Source organism: Physcomitrium patens, chromosome 25 (genome assembly GCF_059467195.1).
Source record: "Physcomitrium patens ecotype Gransden chromosome 25, ASM5946719v1, whole genome shotgun sequence".
Taxonomy (NCBI): Eukaryota; Viridiplantae; Streptophyta; class Bryopsida; order Funariales; family Funariaceae; genus Physcomitrium; species Physcomitrium patens.
Genome location: NC_143434.1, coordinates 3,696,688 through 3,715,740, shown reverse-complemented (window position 1 = coordinate 3,715,740; position 19,053 = coordinate 3,696,688). Strand labels below are relative to the sequence as shown.

The following is a 19,053-nucleotide window of genomic DNA, read 5'->3' as shown; positions in this document are numbered from 1 at the left end:
TGTTTTTGTGTTATCATGTTTTTAGGAATTCTTATTAAAATTATAATGTGAGAGTTTTAGGTCTAGATAGTTTTGATTTAAGTATTTTAACGTGTTGTGTCTTGCTTCATACATCTTTTTTGGTTTGAAACAAGCCTGGATGAGATGTGAATTTAAATGTTTTTATTCATTTATCTTTTTATTAGTATTTCTATTCCTATATATATATATATATATATATATATATATATATATAAAGTGCTGAACAGCCTCATGATAATTTCTATAAATCACCAGACATCTGATTAATTGTACCCAGTTTCCATGGAGTTCGGAGAAATCTATTTGAATGTTGTTTTGCATGTAGCATTGAATTTTTAAAAAACAAGAAAAGATATAGTCGAGAGAAATCCAATCCAACGATGAATACTTCTGCATGAAGTTGAGGTGAAAATATGTTATAATATTAAATTCGTAAAAGCATAGATTTAGACACTTGAGGAAATTCTTCCCTGACTTGTGAGATCAATTCTGAGGAGACCCACGAACTCAGATTTTCTGTAATATTTATTTCACAAATCAGACAAGGGCCTCAAAAATGAGCTTACACTTAACCATGCGGAACCCTGACACTACACAAGGATATGCTTTCACCTGAAATCTGCAACGCAGACTTGCACATCATGCCCTCCGATCGAAGAATATCCGATCGATACTGCAAAACTCGTCACTGCCTCACAAGGCTGAAACAGTAAGAGGTGAACAGGACAGGTGGCCATGTTGCATTGAACGTCATTTGATATGCAAATATAGCCAAAACACCAGATACTGATTCCTCGGCTCAGAATTATTCCTATCTGGTGTTGTCAAAACGGAGTTAGAGGAGGAGACTCACGAGCTGCTTTCAATGCTCCGTTAGACGAATCCTTCGAGCATAAATATTGCGATTGCAAGAGCCAAGGGAGAAAGAGGTTTGTCTTGTACCCATTTCAAGGCTTCGAAGACGTAAAACTAGGACTTTTCGATGACCTCGTCTAGTATCTGTAGCTTCGGAATCATCTGGTAGTTCAAATTTAGAGTGAGAGTTGCGAGTGTTGCAGCAGGGAGCAGGCACATTGAGTCAGCGCTTCGGCACGCGCTCACCACTCGACGTCCCGCGGGACTAACCCCTCACACGATCACCTGAGCGTCGGTCACAGAGAATACGATGATACTGTACATTCGATACTCCCATGTCAGATGAACTCTTTAGGACATATATATATGTATTATCATAGTGTTCAGTTCCATGCACATATTATGTCACCACGTAGCTTATTTAATTTATCACACAATGGACCATTCTCATACCGACATAAAGACGAAACATGGGGTCGAGTTCCGGCTCATGAAGGGGAACTTCTAAGCTTGCTCCACCGAATGGTGACTAAATCTGGCACTTCTACGTACAAAAAAGAGCTACTAACCAGCAGATAATCTCAAGGAGAAAACCATCAGAATTGCGTACCCAGCCGCATGCTGTATGAACGGAGTTATGCTCAGTATTACCATGCTGTGTACTACGAGACTCATGACGGCCATGAGTTGACGGAGTCCTGCGAGGACGAGTAGCACACCTCGCCTCGCTTCCGAAGTGTGGCAACCACTGGCGGCGACGTTGCGGGGCATGCGCTCCTCTGTTATGCATTGTTGACTTTCCCTAGGCGCACATGCGCTGAGTGGCCTCCAAAATCGGCCATGCCTACAAAAGTTGCGGAAGTTAAGGTTCTGATTTATACTCTCGCTGCAGGCTTAAGTATAAAATGCGGTGTGGTATGACGAGTGTAAATACATCATCGTTGACGAGCATCTACTGACATTGCAAGCAGGGGCCGGTCCGCAGCGAGAGGGGACTGATCGTTTTTCGATAAGATACTGAAGGTTCTGAGGATGCGAACCATGTTGACATCGTTGTGAGCTGGAACATTAAGTGCCATTCGTGAACAGTATCTGGTTGCTGAGGTGAACGTCGAGCTGCCACTGTGAACCATGTATTCTCAGCAAGGAACCGGTGCTTCATTCAGTTCGGCTCCTGATAGCATCTGTCATGGCAAAGCACCTCATGGTGTCTTCGGCGCTGGTGTTGAAAAGACGTCTGTGGTCTCCTACCACGGCGAATCTACCGTCCCACTGCCGGTCAGGATCGGCAAGGTGTTGCTGTGGGCTGCCTCATGGACAGTAACTGTGTGGTGGTTTACGCTGTGGTTCAGGATGCCCAGCACTGAAGGAAGAGCCTTCCGAAAAACGGTCCAGGATGAGCTCAATTACTCTACCTTCTGGAGCAAAGCCGGTAATTAGAGCCCTGTTGTATTCATCAGTCTATCTCGCTAACTGGAAACTTGTTTACACCCCACTTTCAAACTTTCTTCTGAACTGGCACCCGATGGATGTTGTTTTTCTTTCCGTTTCTCGATTTTGCTGGAGAACAATTACATTGAAAGAGGTTGGAGATGTTGCGGTTACGTTTCTTTTTCTTTTCGGCCTTGCATCATCAGCAACAGCGTCGCTTCAACTCGTCGCATTGAATCTGCCAAAAACATGCATTCATTAACACGTCATCTCAGTATTCTCAGTGTACCGTATCTCACTTTGTCATTGAAGCCTGTGAACTGTATGTTGTCCTGGCAGCTACGAACTACACAATGTATGCGGCTCCTGTTATTGCGTTGGCTATTTTCGCCCTGCTGTTCTTGGAGCTGGAGGAAAGATATCCTGAGAGGTATTACTAATCTATCTTCAATTCTAGTTTTTAATTTTGACACATACGTCGTTTGGTAGTTAAGAATTTGCAATCATGGAGACTGTAAAGTCAAAAAAAAAACTCAGTGTTTTCTCACAGCATGATCCGTTTGACCTGAAGGCGGTGCCCCTCAGCAAAGCAGCCAATGCTGGTGAGACTCTACCGAGCAATTTGGACCCAGCCCATTTTGGTAAAAACACCAATTGGAGTTGTTACAATCATCGATATTGTGATCATTGGAATGGTCCTTGTGTGCACGTGTTGGATATGGGGGAGGTTGACCGTGCGTCAATTTGCTGCCATCGACGCCGCCAAGCCCAAGAAGGGTGTGCCAAAGTAAGCACTCTAGTACTCCTGAGATGCCCAAAGAGATCTGTCAGTTGATAGAGTTTAATCGATCAACTGTTTTTACTATAGCAAACCGTTTGGCACTCTAGGCTGGAGAAACTGACTTCTCTGTTGAATCTTACAGTCTTCTGTAAACTGTTCAATTGGGCATCGATACTGACTGGATTGCAACGTTGAACGTACGCAGGTGGGCATTGAAATGGGATAAGCTTTCAGATACGCTGGGAAAAGCACTGCCGTTTACCATCGGTTGTTTGTTCATGCCAGTCGCGAGGGGGTCCCCAATATTGCGGTTGATCGATGTGCCCTTCGAACAGGCCGTGAAGTATCACCGCTGGATGGGGTACCTGACTGTCCTCCTCGTCGTCGTTCATGGAGCAACATATGGCGTTTATGCTGGAGCAATTCATAAGATAGAATTGGTGCGTGCCTGGCCTTGACCAATGGTGAATCGTTTTGTTCTGCAATCTAAGACCGTTTCTCACTACGCTTGTGGTGTATGTAGTATTTAGAATCAAATCGTGCTGTGATTCCTTCAATTCAGAATGATCTATTCATGTGTGTGGTACCGGTAATCTTACGTAGTGCTTGGATAATCTGCTGGCAGTTGATCGAATGGCCTTATTACGGAACCTCGAATTTGGCTGGTACCATATCATGCGTGGCAGCGATGATTATGGGGGCCACGTCCATTCCTTACTTCCGCTCCCGTCACTTCAATACCTTCTTCAGCATGCATCAACTTTATATCGTCTTCTTCGCATTCTATGTGTTCCATGTAGATTTTAGCGAAGTAGGGGGAGCCTTTGGCCCAATTTTTCTTTTCTTCATTGACCGCTTCCTCAGAATGGTGCAATCTCGAAGGCAGGTGAGGGGTGTCTCTGCTCGGATACTTCCAAGCGGCCTCGTGGAGCTTAAGATCCCCAAGCAGACTGGTGAGTATAGTTGTGGTGTGCTCAAACCCCTGGTTTTCATATCTAAATAGTGCTTAAAAATTGTCTATGAAAGGTCTCGAGCATGGTGATTCAGCCGCAGTATGTTGCTTGAGAAAGCGCTGTTCATGTCCTTTTATCCTTGGGGTCTTAAAATGCAACTAACGATTCGTATTTCATCATTGGCATCGCAGGGTTCAAGTACAACACATTGAGTTTTCTGTACATCAATTTCCCAGGACTCTCACGATTGCAATGGCATCCCTTCAGCACAGCTTCCAGCCCCTTGAACGACGATAACAATGTGTCTGTCATTATCAAACCTCTCGGTGACTGGACAAACGCCCTTTACAGTAGCGTCGCAGCCAAAGACGCCAATGACGTCAAAGTAAAGGGATGCCCATTTGCGGTTAAGGTTCACGCGGAAGGTCCTTACGGTCATGAAACAAACTACTTTCTTAGGTATGCACTACGCTCTCCCTCCTGGGATTATGGTGTTAGGATAGCGTACTGTGCGAGCACTAAATTCATCCGGATTCCACTGGCAGCGTTGGGCTGGATACCACTAACATCTTTACTGAGTTCAAAACCTATGGAAAACAACACCTTTGTAAACGATCTAGTGTGTGACATATGTGCTAGAGGATAATCGTTTGCTTTACAGCACAAGTCATTCTGACATAAATATGTAACTCACTCTGGACAGGTATAAGAATCTGATACTGGTGGCTGGTGGAGCGGGTGTAACTCCTTTCCTCGCCATAATGACAGATCTGTTAAAACGCCACCAACTTCAACAGGACAATCTCCCAACAAATGTACAATTAATCTGGTGTGTGAGGAGAAGAACGGAGTTGGCCACTTTGAGAACGATTAGACCCAACCACATCCATCCTAACTATGCTTATCCAGAAGCTAATAAATTAACGCTGAATGTGAAAGCATATGTCACTGGACAGGCCAAAACTGCTGGGCAGGCGGAATTACCTATGGTGGAAATGCCGGGGCTTGAGACCACACAAAAGGGTGTTGAAACTTACAGAGGCATGTCTGTCATCAATTCCTATCACAACTTGTGGATGATAGCTCTCATATGTGCCTCGATGACAGGATTTGTATTGATGTCCGGTCTATTCTACACCTATGTGTCAGCTCAGAGGTTGCAGCCGAAGGGGCATCATTTCAGCACGGCTGTTGAGTCAATCCTTTACTTCATAAGCCTATTTGTAGGAATTGTAATCTGCGGAGGCACAGTCATCTTCTTCTGGATCTCCTCCCTGTCGGAATCTGGATCAGGTGCGTCGGCAATTGCAAACGGCCATGGACAAGACATTGAGGAAAATGACGATGTTACTCTTCTAGACAATTGTATCATCACGGAAGGCTCTCGACCACAATTTCAAGGTTATTGCCAATCCCTATCTCTCTGTTGTTTTTTTTTGGGAGGAAAACAAGTGATAAGTAGTTATGAAACGTGCATGAAGGATCGCCAACTATTGTTTTATTTTTTATACATCGTAGTTGCAAAAGAAGTTGATGCTAACCTCAGTAAAGCTTGCCTAAGATGATCTTTACTCCCTATATTTATTTTGCTAACCAACGGAAAGCGTACTATTTCCACCAGACATCTTTAAAGAAGTTGCGGAAAAACATGACGGAGAGGATGTCGGAGTACTCGTGTGCGGGCCTGAATCCCTTCAAGAAAGTGTTGCAGCAGCCTGCCGCTCTCGGAACTTTGGAAACCTCATGAGGACACCGTTCCATTATCATTCAGTCAGCTTTGATCTCTGATTTTTCGTCTAAACCTTGCAATGAGTAAATCAAAGCACAAGAGAATGTCTTCATCAAAGTCCTGGATAATGTTTTGAACGTAATTTGGTTGAGAAAATCTCCCACATCTTTCTCTTAGTAAGGTTGACACGCAGTCTTTCAGACTCTCTGCGTCACTAGAGATTGTAAACTACTTTGTCAACAAGTTGACAAGTTTATCAGCAGTGTAATAATAGATAGTAACAAATACTGTCGAACATCAAAGCACCAAAGGCCTCTGTAATTGTGACCGTTTTAATTGAATATGAAGATCTCGTCATCTGTTTCACGCACTCATGGTACTTCTACAAGCTAACATATGTTAACTCCATGCCATTTCATTACATGTTGCAGAGCCGTTCTGAGGTTGAAGCCGATGAAATATTCAGGTGATTCGGTATTCATGAAAGTAACAATCGTATTCTTGAGAATCTCATTTAGGTTGATCCTTTGGTAGCATAGCAATTAAAAATCATGTAATAAATTCATACAACTCAATTTTGAGTAAGGAGTTGCATCTCGGGCACCGCGAACAACCTCAAACACGAACATGTGCTCATGTCCGGAGAGCTCCAGGAGCACACAAACAGCCGTGTGTAGAATACCTTGCTCAGAATCTCACCATTCGCGAACGCAGTTCTGAAGTCAAGGTTGATCAGAAGAAAACAAACTAGAAATACAGAAATACACACTTCTCTTCACCGATGCAAATTTCATAAGATAAAGTTTCTTAAACTCACAGCTCTGAATTTTTAGACCACAAAAATAGCCACAAAACCTACCGAACAAATAACCACCCGCTTCATCTGAAAAGCTTCAACAGCTTTTTCGAATACTGAAACACTGTCTTAATTCTCAATCAACAAAACTAGTGTGCAATGAAGATCGGTGTCGGACGCACCTCAAAGCAGCTCTCACCACACACTTTCATCACGAAACAATAATAATCTAAGAATTGTCCACATGCATTCATTGTATTTACTAAAAGTTGCGTTGTTTCATACTTTATTTTGTAACCTTTTTTTTTGATTGACTGGACTTTACCTTTTTGGTTAAGTCTTAGAATTTCAATCCTATTCTTCTCTATTCGAACTTATAATGTCATGAACTTCAGGAGTTTAAATAATGTTAACTTAAATTTTAATGATAATTTAAATGTTATTTGTGGAATTAAAATTGACTTTGAGCAATAAATAATGAAAATTTTGTATATTTCAGTAAAGGAGTAAATAATTTGATGATTAATTTTCACCAGCCATGAAACACCACCTGAAACATCGGCATGTTTTTTAATAGTTTGTAACATTTTATTTCAATTATTTTGTAATTGAATAAAACACTACACTAAAATAATCAAACTGCTTGCAAATTTATGCTCACACACATATACTACACTGTAATTTTCAGTTATTTTTATATCAGTTTTTTTTAGGATTAAAATATTAAAGTAGAAGAGAAATAGAAAAAACTTAAGTGAGTTTTGCATAATGTGATGAAAAAAAATTAATTATTCTAAAACAAAGGAAAACAGACTCTATGATGATGATGCAATTTTATGGTTTTTTTTGAGTACTATGAATAATTCAAACTGATAATTATATATATATATATATATATATATATATATATATCAAATTCAAATCCATAAACAAAATCAAGTCCTGCAATTAAAATTTCATTTTCACACGCACCATTTACTATACATACTATTAATTTGAGAAGATTACATGTAACAAATAAACCGCAAACAGCGCCCATTTCTATGTGTCAATTTCAAATTTAAATTAAAAGTCCAGCACCGTTTGAGTGTTCTAATCAGCTGACGAACATTATCGTGCCGAAGCCATCCCGAATTTCTTCTTTATTTGGTAGATTCACTGTTTAGAAAAGATATGTACTGTTCCTGCTCATATGTCAGGTGAGATTGTTTTCAAAGGTTCAAAAGTGAGTCTCCATGGCGATGTTGGCGATGGCTATGGCGATGGCGAAGCCGTAGCTCTTCTGCAGTTAGTCATTAACTGGAAGCTGGCGTTGCTGTACTTCCTCTTTCAATTGAGGTACTCGTCGCGGCACCTCGTTGCGCCCATGAACCCCGTTCTCATTTCTGGTGGGGCGTGTATTTGGCTTTTGAACGGAGCTGTTGAGGGTTGTGTGCTAAGATGGAGGTGAGTTTGAAAGGGCTCGATTTCTTTAGCTGGGCTTGATTCATAGACGTTTAGCGGTGGAATTGAAGTTAATCACCTGTTGTATTTTAATCGCTGTTGGTGATGTGAATGCCGATGTTGCAGGTGGTGTGTTATGGCTGGATCTTTCGACTGGTGTGTTGTGGAACCAAGGTGAAGGACATGTTGGGGAAGTGGCGTTCCGAATAAGAGTTCATACATGGGGATTGGGAGGGGCTGAAGAGGTGATTCACGTCTGTCGCGTTTTGGACGAATTTTGGAGCTGCTGAGCTTTTCGTTCTACTGGGGATTTGGGCTAATTTTCTTGATGCTGTGATCATCTTAGACTTGTATGTTGAGTTTGTCTTCGCAAGAAGTTCCTTGAAATTGTAGCCGGAGCTTCACTGGGTGATCAAAATGGAGGCCATAAACTGCAGTCGCTATGGTTGGATGTATTTTGCAATGCTGTTGAGTATTTTAAGTGTAGGAGCAAGGGCGAATACCAACAAGGTGTATAGTCCCTGTATGGATGCCACGGTGCATAAGAACGATGGGTTCACGTTTGGGCTTGCTTTTGCAAGCAACAAATCTTTTTTCTACAACAAAATTCAGTTGTCCCCCTGCGACTCCCGACTAGCGGAGAAATTGAGAGAGCACAAAATTTCATTGTTCCGACCCCAGGTGGATGAGGTTACGCTCCTCCTTGTTAACCACACGGAGATAAATCCTGTAAGCATGGCCTTCTACAATTTTGTAACATATTTTACCGTATTTTAACGCATTTCGGGATTAGTTTAAGTTGAATTTGAATCAGGATTGGAGCAGACCGTCGAGTCACTGAACATGCAATGAAGCAAACATGTTGTCATCGTTTTTAAGATGCCCTTCTCTAGCATACAAGTATCGTCGTCGATTAACGTTGAAGTTTTAATGAATTGCAGAAAGCTTCTTTTTTGTGACCGTATATTTCCCCCGTGATGATTTATGTGTGCTACATTTCGATCTGAGATCCTATGTTGCAGGAGAATGTCGAAGGAGGAGGTTTTGCAGTAGCTTATGCAGGGAAGAAACATGCAGTCGTGTCAGCTCCACATTTCTTGGCAAACTCAAGTTATCGAATCACTAGTCTTTCGTTGGTAAGAATGTCCCTCTTTTTATCTTAAATAAGCCATGAGCCTAAGCTAGGGTGTAGAAACCTCCAATACTTGTTCCCATATGAACACACTTCTTTAACTAGCTCTTGACATTATGTGTTCACTGAGGTTTATCCACTCACGAACCGCCCTACCATTACTTCAATTGTCCAGAGCGCATACTAATTCCCTCTTCATACAGGTTCTGAATTTTGAGCAAGGTAGACTACAGAATATCCTATGGAAGAATGATGGTTGCAAATCCTGCTTGGGAAACTCGAGCTTTGCATGCGTGAGGGGTGAGTGTGCAATTCAAAGCACAGCTTGCATAGAAGCAGGAGGGAGAGTGGACTGCAGCCTGAGCATCCAACTCACGTGGTCAGGTACGGATCAGCGTCAAGAAGTGTTAAACTCATGGTATCAAATGAGCAACCTCAACCAGTACTCGTTGTATGGTCTCTACAGCAACCTTAAGAGCACTTTGACCGATCGATTTAGTAATATGATTCGCTTCGCAAAGAGTCCTTGACATTGTATATAGAGATTACATCTAAGCATTAGATTCTCACCGCTAATGGTAGCTGTACAAATGACATGAATTCCTCAGTAGATGAACACTGATATATTTTTACAATGCTGTCATCTTCACAGTGAATATAGGCAGTTCGAAGTACAATAGAGGAATATATGCCATGTCTGCACAATGATCATGTCTTGACCAGTTAAAATGGTTGTTCTTCTGTTCCTCTCTTTACTTCACTATTCTGGTTCATCCAAATCTTCATGTTAGTAATCAAGCACATACACTCGCTAATCAAAATACTGCATATGAGGAAAACGCCGATTCCTTCCACTGCTATCCGATAGTACCACTTGACAATAGAGTGCAAGGTCAATGAACAAATCTTTAGGTCTTGGCTACTTTGCATATGCTGTGCAATTTGGAAACTTTCCAGACTACAATCAATGGTACATTATAAAAATAGGGTGTCGATAATGCCACAATTTTTGCTACTGTCACACAATCAATCACCCATTTCACCTATTTTTTTAGTTTTTTAGATATTCCAAACAAACATGTTAAAATTTACATCATATAGGGAATAAATTAAAAATTAATAAATGAATAAAAACAAGTTTTTTGATGGAAAGTTGTGTTGGCAATAGTTAGAACTGAAGTTGTATTAGTAATACTCTAGTAATAAGAATGCTTTTTTACTTATATCAGAAAAAAATTCTGAGGTTGAGGTATCCGCATCACACTTCTTCAATACGTCATCTCGTATTTTTCCTTTGACATCAATCTGATTAATTCAGTTTTATTTTCTTTATAACATTCCTTTAATTACAATATCTTTAATTGTAATTAAAAACGAAGCATGGAAACAGTATTAAAACATTGAATAATACTTGTAATTGGACTAGTTAGTACTACCTTTAAAGTTAAATTATATATATATATATATATATATATAAACTCATTAATCAAAGTATTCAACACGTCCGACGGAAATTCATTGTTTTCTGAATTTCCTTGTTATTTCACTTACGCCTTTTAAATTTAGTGAGCTCCATTGATTCTAAAATCGTAACACATGATTAATATAAATCAATTTTAGCTCAAGGGGTCTTTCCTTTGCTTCACCCCGCCGTTGTCCTTGATTTTCTGCACCACATTGATTACAACCACTTATTTCACGCTTCTATAATGGTTCCCTTGCTTACGCGCAGGCTGTTCTCAAGATGTACTTACTGCTATTTTCAGTACCATACTGGAAACTCAAAGCGACGGAGAATTCTAAGAAAACATGACTGAAGGGCTTCCAAGAGCTTCAGCACTTATAATGGTCACTTAACAAGAAACGCTTCCATTAATTGTTCGACTCAGGACATTTCCCTTCTTGAGTCCACTGAAGGACCCTCTTCTAGGTAAGATATCGTTTGACCCTTGAGACTCTAAATTAACTTCCCCACCAAAAGTTATTCTGTAAATAAATGAAACAAGCTCCGAGAGCAGAAGAAATCAGTAAACAAACTCAAACAGGCCCAGAATGCCAACTTTGATGATGATCTCCGAAGTGTAAGAGATCAGTTCACATTCTTCAGCCATGTACCTAGAAGTAGTACTGGCATTGGATTAGTGCTGTCACGAACCGTGACCTAACCTAATCTGACCTCTTCATCCGCAACCAATATCATTGGAATCTCTGCGACACTGTAATCCAGAGTTCAATCGAGACATAAAATACAACACTGCAACCCTATATCAAGTTTCGAATTGAAAGCACGGCAAATACACTCTCCATCATCACCCTGCGGGATAGGCTCCCAAGTATCTTCTCATAAATCGTTCACTTTTACAACATCTTCTCTGAATGAGCGATTGATGAGGAATTTGGGTGACTTCAGGTATCCTAACGATTGATTCTACAGGTGCAATCTCGCCAAATCTCACGTTCAGTTAAGTATCATAATGCCTTCATACAAAAGGCCCATGACATAAATCATTCCCGTACTGCACATCAAGCCAACACTTCAAATTTCCCGATTTACGCAACAGCAAAATGTGACAAACACCACAAACGTCACTATAATTAGGTCTACCTCACAGCGGCAGGTACCAAGTAGGCTTGAGAGCGAGGAGGAGGTCAACCGACGGTCAGTGCACGAGGGAAACGCGATCGACCCAGCTAAGTATGCAAGTAACTAACCTCAAAAGCGGAAAAAACATAGAAAGCATGCGGCACCTAGTCATGTGAGCTCAAAATTCTTCAGGTCAGATCTTTTGGTGTATGTTTGAAAGCCTTCATAGAGGACCTCAAGACATCGATCTTCATCACAAGAGACACTGTAAACTATTCGGGAACTGCACTCGTGAAAGCTACCATGACAAAAGACCTTAACAACCACAGCATTTGACAAACTAGAAAACAGATTGTCTCAGCCCTGAAGCCAGAAAGCAACGCAAAGTAAAAACAAGTTGCGACTTATCAGCGAGGGAATAATATACAGGTTTCTGCAACGGCTATGACCGTGCAGAACCCAAGACCGTGAAGAATCCTAATATCGTGAAGCACCCTAAGACCGTTTCTTCGTCTCCACGTTTCATCCAATTGGGAATGGACCATGACGATTGATGGTCTTATTTCTGAAAAGGATTTCCACATGTTTATTTGTTTATTTTTTTATTTTTTTATTTTGATTTATTGAGGTTTTTGGTGCCTTTTTGCCCATACTTAGAAGCGGAGAAAATTTGGTTTCAAGCTGGAAAGCCCACCTACTCTAAAGCTTATATTGTTTTAAGGTTGATAAAAATATGACATGTTCTTTTGTAGAGTTGATGAGTTTAAAAGTTTAAGCATATGGATATATATATATATATATATATGAGACTTTTTGTAAGAATATCAACCTAAGAAATGGATATACAAACTTTAGAATGAATTCATAATTATATTTATATATCATTTTAACAAAGGCAATAAAATTGAATTCTAAAAGTGCAGTAAGTTTTAAAATATGAAACGTTAGATTTAGCAGTCGCTCCTTCTTCATTTATTTTTTTATTTTTTATTTATTTTTCTTATTTTTTTCATCTTTCATTAAAATGCAAGCCTTTTTTTTGCTTATTATTATTATTATTATTATTATTATTATTATTACTGCGTTTACCAATCAATAGTATAGAATTAATAAAAAAATAATCATTTTTTGATTTGTCTTATTTAATTACGTAGGCTACATGTATTGCAATATATATTGAATGTTATATATATATATATATATATATATATATGTGTGTGTGTGTGTGTGTGTGTATAAAATGTCTTAAATTATTCCTTTTTATATTTAAGTTTTTACAAGTTCCTTTATAACAGATGTATTTTAAGAGATTATTAAATAGGACTTATGCATTTCCATGCATAATTTTAAGAATTAAATCATTTTATATCATCTAAAAAATAGGAAGTTTAGGAGACATATCAAGCACAATTAAACTAATAAATAAAACTAAAAGAAGTTAAGAAACGTCATTACTCAAATATCTTAATTTCTTATTCTTTTTATCAATACATTCTAATTTAACCTTATCTAGATTTCAAAAAAATTGGTTGTATAATTTAGGTTAACAGTTGAAGTCTCTCTCTATACATATGTATATACTTCAACTATTAACCAAAATTGAAGTTAATATGATGACTATATATTTGCACTATATATAAATTGCTTGTAAAACAAAGTTAATACAAAATAAAAATTAAAAATTAAAAAATTAAAAAAAATCCATAAACATTACATAATATTCTTTTCAAGATAAGTTGAATATCTCAAAGTTGGCAGTGTCTTTTTCTCATTTAAATATTTCAGTATTAAAAAATTATTATTAAAGATCTAACATCCAAGTCCAATACCTAAAACCACACTCTATGAGGTTTAACTATATTGTGTGTTATCTACTTTATAAGAAACACATGACATTCTTTTGTTATAGTTTTGTAGTTATAATATTATTTTTAAAGAAAAAATTCTTAAAATAAATAACTTTACCTATCTATAAATATTTAAGTCTCCATTATTTAAAAATTTTACTCCTCAAGAAAAGCAAGAGGCTCTAATACTAATGTTTACTTAAACAAATGAAATAAAAATCAAAAATATTGAAAATAAGTTTTTTTAATGTGATAACATATATATATATATATATATATATATATATATTTATATACCTTATTTTGTTATTAAAAAAACAAAAATTTAATTTTTATAAAATAATAATTAATTTTAATTTCATAAAAAATATTTATTATCTATTATAAAATCATAAAATTAAAAAAATAGTGAATATAGCAATAAATAATGTTCTCAATCAAAAAAAATGAGTTAGACTAATTACATAGCAAACATTATCAAGCATGCATAATTATCCTTTGAAATATAGCAAGTATATTTTTTGGCCTAATTAGCATTACTTAATATGTAAATAGTCTCTATTTAGTGATAAAAAAAAAATTAGCTAATCTTATACATCTATTGGAATTTGGTTATAACCATTGAATCCATTTAACATAAAGTAAAGTTTGTGACTTGCCACAATTTCAAGATTTGTATTTGTGAAAAATAATAAAGAAGAATTTGTTTTAGTTATTCCATTTACTTTCATATAATCATTACAAACATATAATTTATCATGCTTCTTATATACAATTACTATTGAAGACAGCCACTCTACTTAATTAATAGAGTAGATAAAACCTATTTTAAGTAATTTATCTATTTCATCTTTGATCTTAGTAGCATAAATTAGGTTCATCCTATATCTTGCTTATTTGATTTATTACGCATTTAGTCCAAGCTTTATATAGTATTAACAGATATGTATTGAGTCTTCATAGCTCCATATAGAAGTATCTTTGTAATCTTGTAATAGTTTTATTGATATCTTCTTGAACTCTTTATCATTTTGTCTTCATATTTTTATTTTTTTGGATTGATCTTTAGTTCCTAAAATTACTTCATCTATTTGTTTTTTTTTTCACTAATGGTCCAATCAATGATAGATTTCTCTTTGATTGCCTCCATAGTTAGAATCATATCTAACTTTATTGTCTCTTTTCTTATTTTATAGAAATTATTTGGATATTTTATTAACCCTCTTAATTTGTTTGTTTGTTTGGTGTTGTTATTATTGTTGTTTGTGTTTTTTTTGTTTTATTTTTTTTCTTCTATTTTTTTCTTAGGTTTAATATCTTCTTATTTCATTAGTTCAACCATTTATAATCATAATTAAATATTTATTTTAATTTTGATAATTTAATATTAGGTATTAAATGCAATGAAAGTATTAGTTGATAAACAACTTGTTCTTCTATATCAGCCAAATCCTCCTTATAGTCATAACATTCTAGGTACACAAGTAATTTTCACAGTGGAAGAAATGGACATTTCTAAATGGTGATTTTTTTTCTTCTATTCTTTAAAAAAATGATTAAAATATTATAAGCAAAATCTTATTTAGACTTTGTTTGCTTAATCCATAATTGACCTAGTAATATAGAATAACTTTGGAATTTTGGCTCTATTTTTATAACTATTATTGTGATATTATGAATAAATTATTCTACTTTATTTTTAATTTTTTAATTATTTTTATTAGTGTCACTTTTTATCAATCAACTATCTTAATTATGAAAGATATTGGTTTAACTTGGTTATAACCTAATTTTTTACATAAGTTGCTTACAATAATATTGATTCTAAAATCTCTATCTAATAAAACATTTTATATACTATTATACTTGATTTTGCCAATAATAATAAGCACATTTATATCATAATCTTGAATTTTAATAATAAATATTTTTAATATAATTAGTTTATCTAAACTTTCCAAAAGAAATGCATTCATAATCTTTTTTTATAATATGGAATTAACTCCAATAATTGGCTTAAACATAAAAAACCAAAAATAAAATTGGATAATAAGAGCCTATTATAGCAATAAATATAATAATTTTAGAAGTTTGTGTAATGATTCAAGTTCAAAGAGTGAAGATTGTGGTAAAAGAAGAAAAATCAAGTAGTAATAATAGTAATAAATAATAACATTCAAAATTACTATTTCTTCATGCTTGATTTATATAACTCTTCTTTAGTGAGTTTTCATGTTTGTTTTTTTTATATCTTCCATCATACCTTTGCTTAAACATATCTTCATAGTAATTTGGCCTATATCCTTCTATGTAAAGATATCAATCCTCTCTTCTATAATAATTTTTTCTTGCAATTTTTTTCTTCCTATAATATTGATAATTTGAGGATCATTTATTTGTATCTTAATTCATATGTAGATTTCTTTTAAGAGTTTTTTTTTTTTTTTTTTTTTTTTTTCTGCATATTATATAAATATGGTTATACTTCATTAACTACTAAGCTTCTATCTTGATAATATCAATTGTATACGTAATCATTGGTTTAATGAGTATAAATATTATAATTAGTGTAAAATTTTAAATGACATTCTAAAAAAAAAACTCTTTATTATTACACTTGCAGAAAATCATTCTAGTCTTAAATTGCTTGGATTCTATTGTTAATTGAGCTATCTCTTCTTTTACTTCTTTTACTTCTTTTAGATCTTTATTAGTTTTTTTTCTTTCTTTATTTACTTTTTTTACTTTTTTTACTTGAATTTTTACTTGAGTCTACATATATTGAATTCTATATTTATTTTTTTATTATAGAAATTCTTTTAATATATCACTTAATAATAATATTATATATTTACTTATTTTTTCTTTAGTTTATTTTAAAACAATATCTTTTTAGAAAAATTATGAGATTGAAGAACAAGTTTATTATTCAATCAAAGAACTCATTTATATTTATATCTTATTTTTTATATTTAAAGTATGAAAAACTCTCAATAACTTCTTCATCACTCTTTTTTTCTAAAGCAAATAATAAATTCATCTTAAAGCTCCTTGTCTTATTTGATTTTTGTACTTATTAAGTCTATATGGTTCCAAAAGCTCTTATACCAAAGGCATTTACTACTTACAAAATTGACCTTTGTTTAATATGCTTTAATAAAGATCTTTCTTTCATATTCATCTTTCTTTCATTTTTTTTTACTAAAGTTTGATACTATTTTTTTTCTTCTTTATTTCTTTGTTTAATCTTCATGGCTTAATTTGCAATATATAATTATTTTTTATCAACTTTGTTTATGATTTTTAATATTTTTGATAAACTTAGTAGACTCCATTCAAGCACATCATCCATCTTTAATAGGTTTACCAATACTTATTAAGAATTTATCTTGGTAATAATTTAAAATTGTAAGTCCTTAAAATCAAATTACTAGGAATAATAATATATTTTCAACATAATCACCAAATAAACACTAAGATTCTAATATCTTAAAAATCATAATATTATTTGAAGTTAATAAATCTATTTTATTTTAACTTCCTTAAGTATCTAAGATGGCTTAACAACCTTGTCTTTTAACACTATTTTTTAAAATCTTATTACATCAATTCTTATTTTTCTTCTTTTAAATATTTTTATACTAAGTCTTTTCTTCTTATTTTAACTTTCTTTTATATCAAGTCTTTCTTTTTTATTATTTTTACATAATTTTTTTTCTAGATTTTATTTTACAATAAGTATAAAATTTACTATTTTATAAGATTAAATGATTTAAGAACTAAAAGTAAGATAATTTTAGAATTAAAAAAGACAAACTTGAATAGAATTAAGAAGCAAAAGCATCATTTAAAGCTTTGAAGATAACTTTTACAATTGTATCAATCTTATATTTCATTGACCTTTGCAAGGTATTTTTTATAGAAGAAAATGCATAGGAATTTGCTTTAAATGTTATATTATTACAAATAGAAGTAATAACAAATTTCATCCAATAATTTTTTAATCAAGAAAATATTGAGCAATAGAGTTCAATTACAAGATCTGTAATATATACTTTTTTATGATTTTGGATTCATTTCAAGAATAGCTCTATTGTCTAGAAGGCATTTCAAGTCTAATGAATATTTATATAGATTACAAGAATCTCAAGTATTTCATATTAGCATATATTTTAAATCATTGCCAAGCCTAATAGAATATATCTTTGTCAAGATTTGAATTCAAAATAATTTATGGACTAAGAAAAAAACAAGATTTATTAAATATCCTTTTTATAAATTCTAATCTAGTACTGAAAGAAGAAGATGTAGCTTTCAATTAATAAAATCTTTTGAAGTTAGAATAATTTCATCTTTCAGCAAGAAAATCAATATTGTTTATTGATTCAACTTTTTTTTAACAAATATGATTGAGTATGTCCTTAGATACTCTTGTTCATGATATTGAAAATAATCTATCTAAATCTTATGAAATTTTTAATTTTAGATTCTAAAATAATTTATTATATTTCAAACAATGCTCATATATTCTAAAAGATAAAGTATGACTACGATTTCTTCAAGCTTATCACAAATTTCTAGCTATTGGACATTTAGGATACAACAAAATCTTAGATTTGATATCCATAGGTTTTTGGTGGCTTCAAATGTAGAAGGCACTTAAAAAGTTTATACATTCATGTAATATTATTTCAAGAACAAAAATTTCTTGTCATTGATATCATGGACTTCTATAACCATTACCTATATCCAAATAACCATGGCCTTTTGTTCTTAAAGATTTTATAATGGATCTTTCAATCTCAAGTTCTTATGACTTTATATTTGTGATAGTAGATTGTTTTATCAAAATGGATTATTTTGTACCATATATAAAAACTATCACACATAAAAAAAAATCTAAAATTTTCATTAAAAATATTTATTGCTATCATGGATTGTTAAAAGATATTATATCAAATAGAAGGATTCAATTTGTATCAAGATTTTGGAGTACTCTTTTCAATATATTGAAGGTGGACATAAATTTATTTTTGACTTTTTATCTTCAAATTGATGGACAAATAAAATGGATAAATTAAGTTTTAAAATAATATTTAAGATGTATCATTAATTATTATTAAGATGATTAAAAAATTCTTTTGTAAATAGAAAAGTTTATTTATAATAATATGGTATATTTTTTTACTCAATAAATACCTTTCTATGTAAATTATAGTTATTATCTACAACTTGATACTTTTGACTTTTCAAAAGATAATAATCTTACAAAAAAATATTTGGCAAATAATTTATGAAAGCTACATAGAACAATAAAAGCACAGTTAAAAGAAGTTCAAGAATTACAAAAATTCAATATATATTTCTATCACGAGGAATAACCTCAATTTTACATTTGTGACAAAATATGATTATTTTGTTGTAATATCAATAATAACTATTCTTATAAAAAAAATTAGATTATTATAGACTTAAACTATT

At 34.0% G+C, this 19,053-nt stretch overlaps 2 protein-coding genes and 2 long non-coding RNA genes across 5 annotated transcripts; 2 read left to right on the top strand and 2 right to left on the bottom strand.

Moving 5' to 3' along the window:
* Positions 1 to 210: 210 nt before the first annotated feature.
* LOC141045030 (uncharacterized) lies at positions 211 to 1,628 on the bottom strand. The gene is made up of 3 exons (XR_012216912.2): positions 964 to 1,628; positions 634 to 836; positions 211 to 411 (listed from the first exon to the last, which is right to left on the bottom strand). It is a non-coding gene; the product is annotated as an uncharacterized LOC141045030 (long non-coding RNA).
* A 130-nt stretch (positions 1,629 to 1,758) lies between these two features.
* Positions 1,759 to 6,140, top strand: LOC112278480 (ferric reduction oxidase 6). The gene is made up of 8 exons (XM_024512032.1): positions 1,759 to 2,308; positions 2,647 to 2,737; positions 2,879 to 3,094; positions 3,294 to 3,528; positions 3,714 to 4,041; positions 4,233 to 4,500; positions 4,745 to 5,442; positions 5,663 to 6,140. Exons 1-8 carry the CDS (start codon positions 2,008 to 2,010, stop codon positions 5,827 to 5,829), a joined length of 2,304 nt encoding a protein of 767 aa, XP_024367800.1. The 5' UTR covers positions 1,759 to 2,007; the 3' UTR covers positions 5,830 to 6,140.
* A 1,681-nt stretch (positions 6,141 to 7,821) lies between these two features.
* On the top strand, positions 7,822 to 9,847 carry LOC112278262 (uncharacterized). 2 transcript variants are annotated; one of them, XM_024511484.3, is made up of 4 exons: positions 7,822 to 7,904; positions 8,136 to 8,738; positions 9,032 to 9,145; positions 9,345 to 9,847. In XM_024511484.3, the coding sequence occupies exons 2-4, from the start codon at positions 8,427 to 8,429 to the stop codon at positions 9,669 to 9,671; spliced, it is 753 nt and encodes a 250-aa protein (XP_024367252.1). In that variant the 5' UTR covers positions 7,822 to 7,904; positions 8,136 to 8,426; the 3' UTR covers positions 9,672 to 9,847. The 2 variants fall into 2 exon arrangements, with proteins under 2 accessions (XP_024367252.1, XP_024367251.1); XM_024511483.3 differs by having other exon boundaries at positions 7,822 to 8,012.
* On the bottom strand, positions 9,433 to 12,309 carry LOC112278264 (uncharacterized). Its single transcript, XR_016500880.1, has 2 exons — positions 11,854 to 12,309; positions 9,433 to 10,808 (listed from the first exon to the last, which is right to left on the bottom strand). It is a non-coding gene; the product is annotated as an uncharacterized LOC112278264 (long non-coding RNA).
* Between the last annotated feature and the right edge of the window lie 6,744 nt (positions 12,310 to 19,053).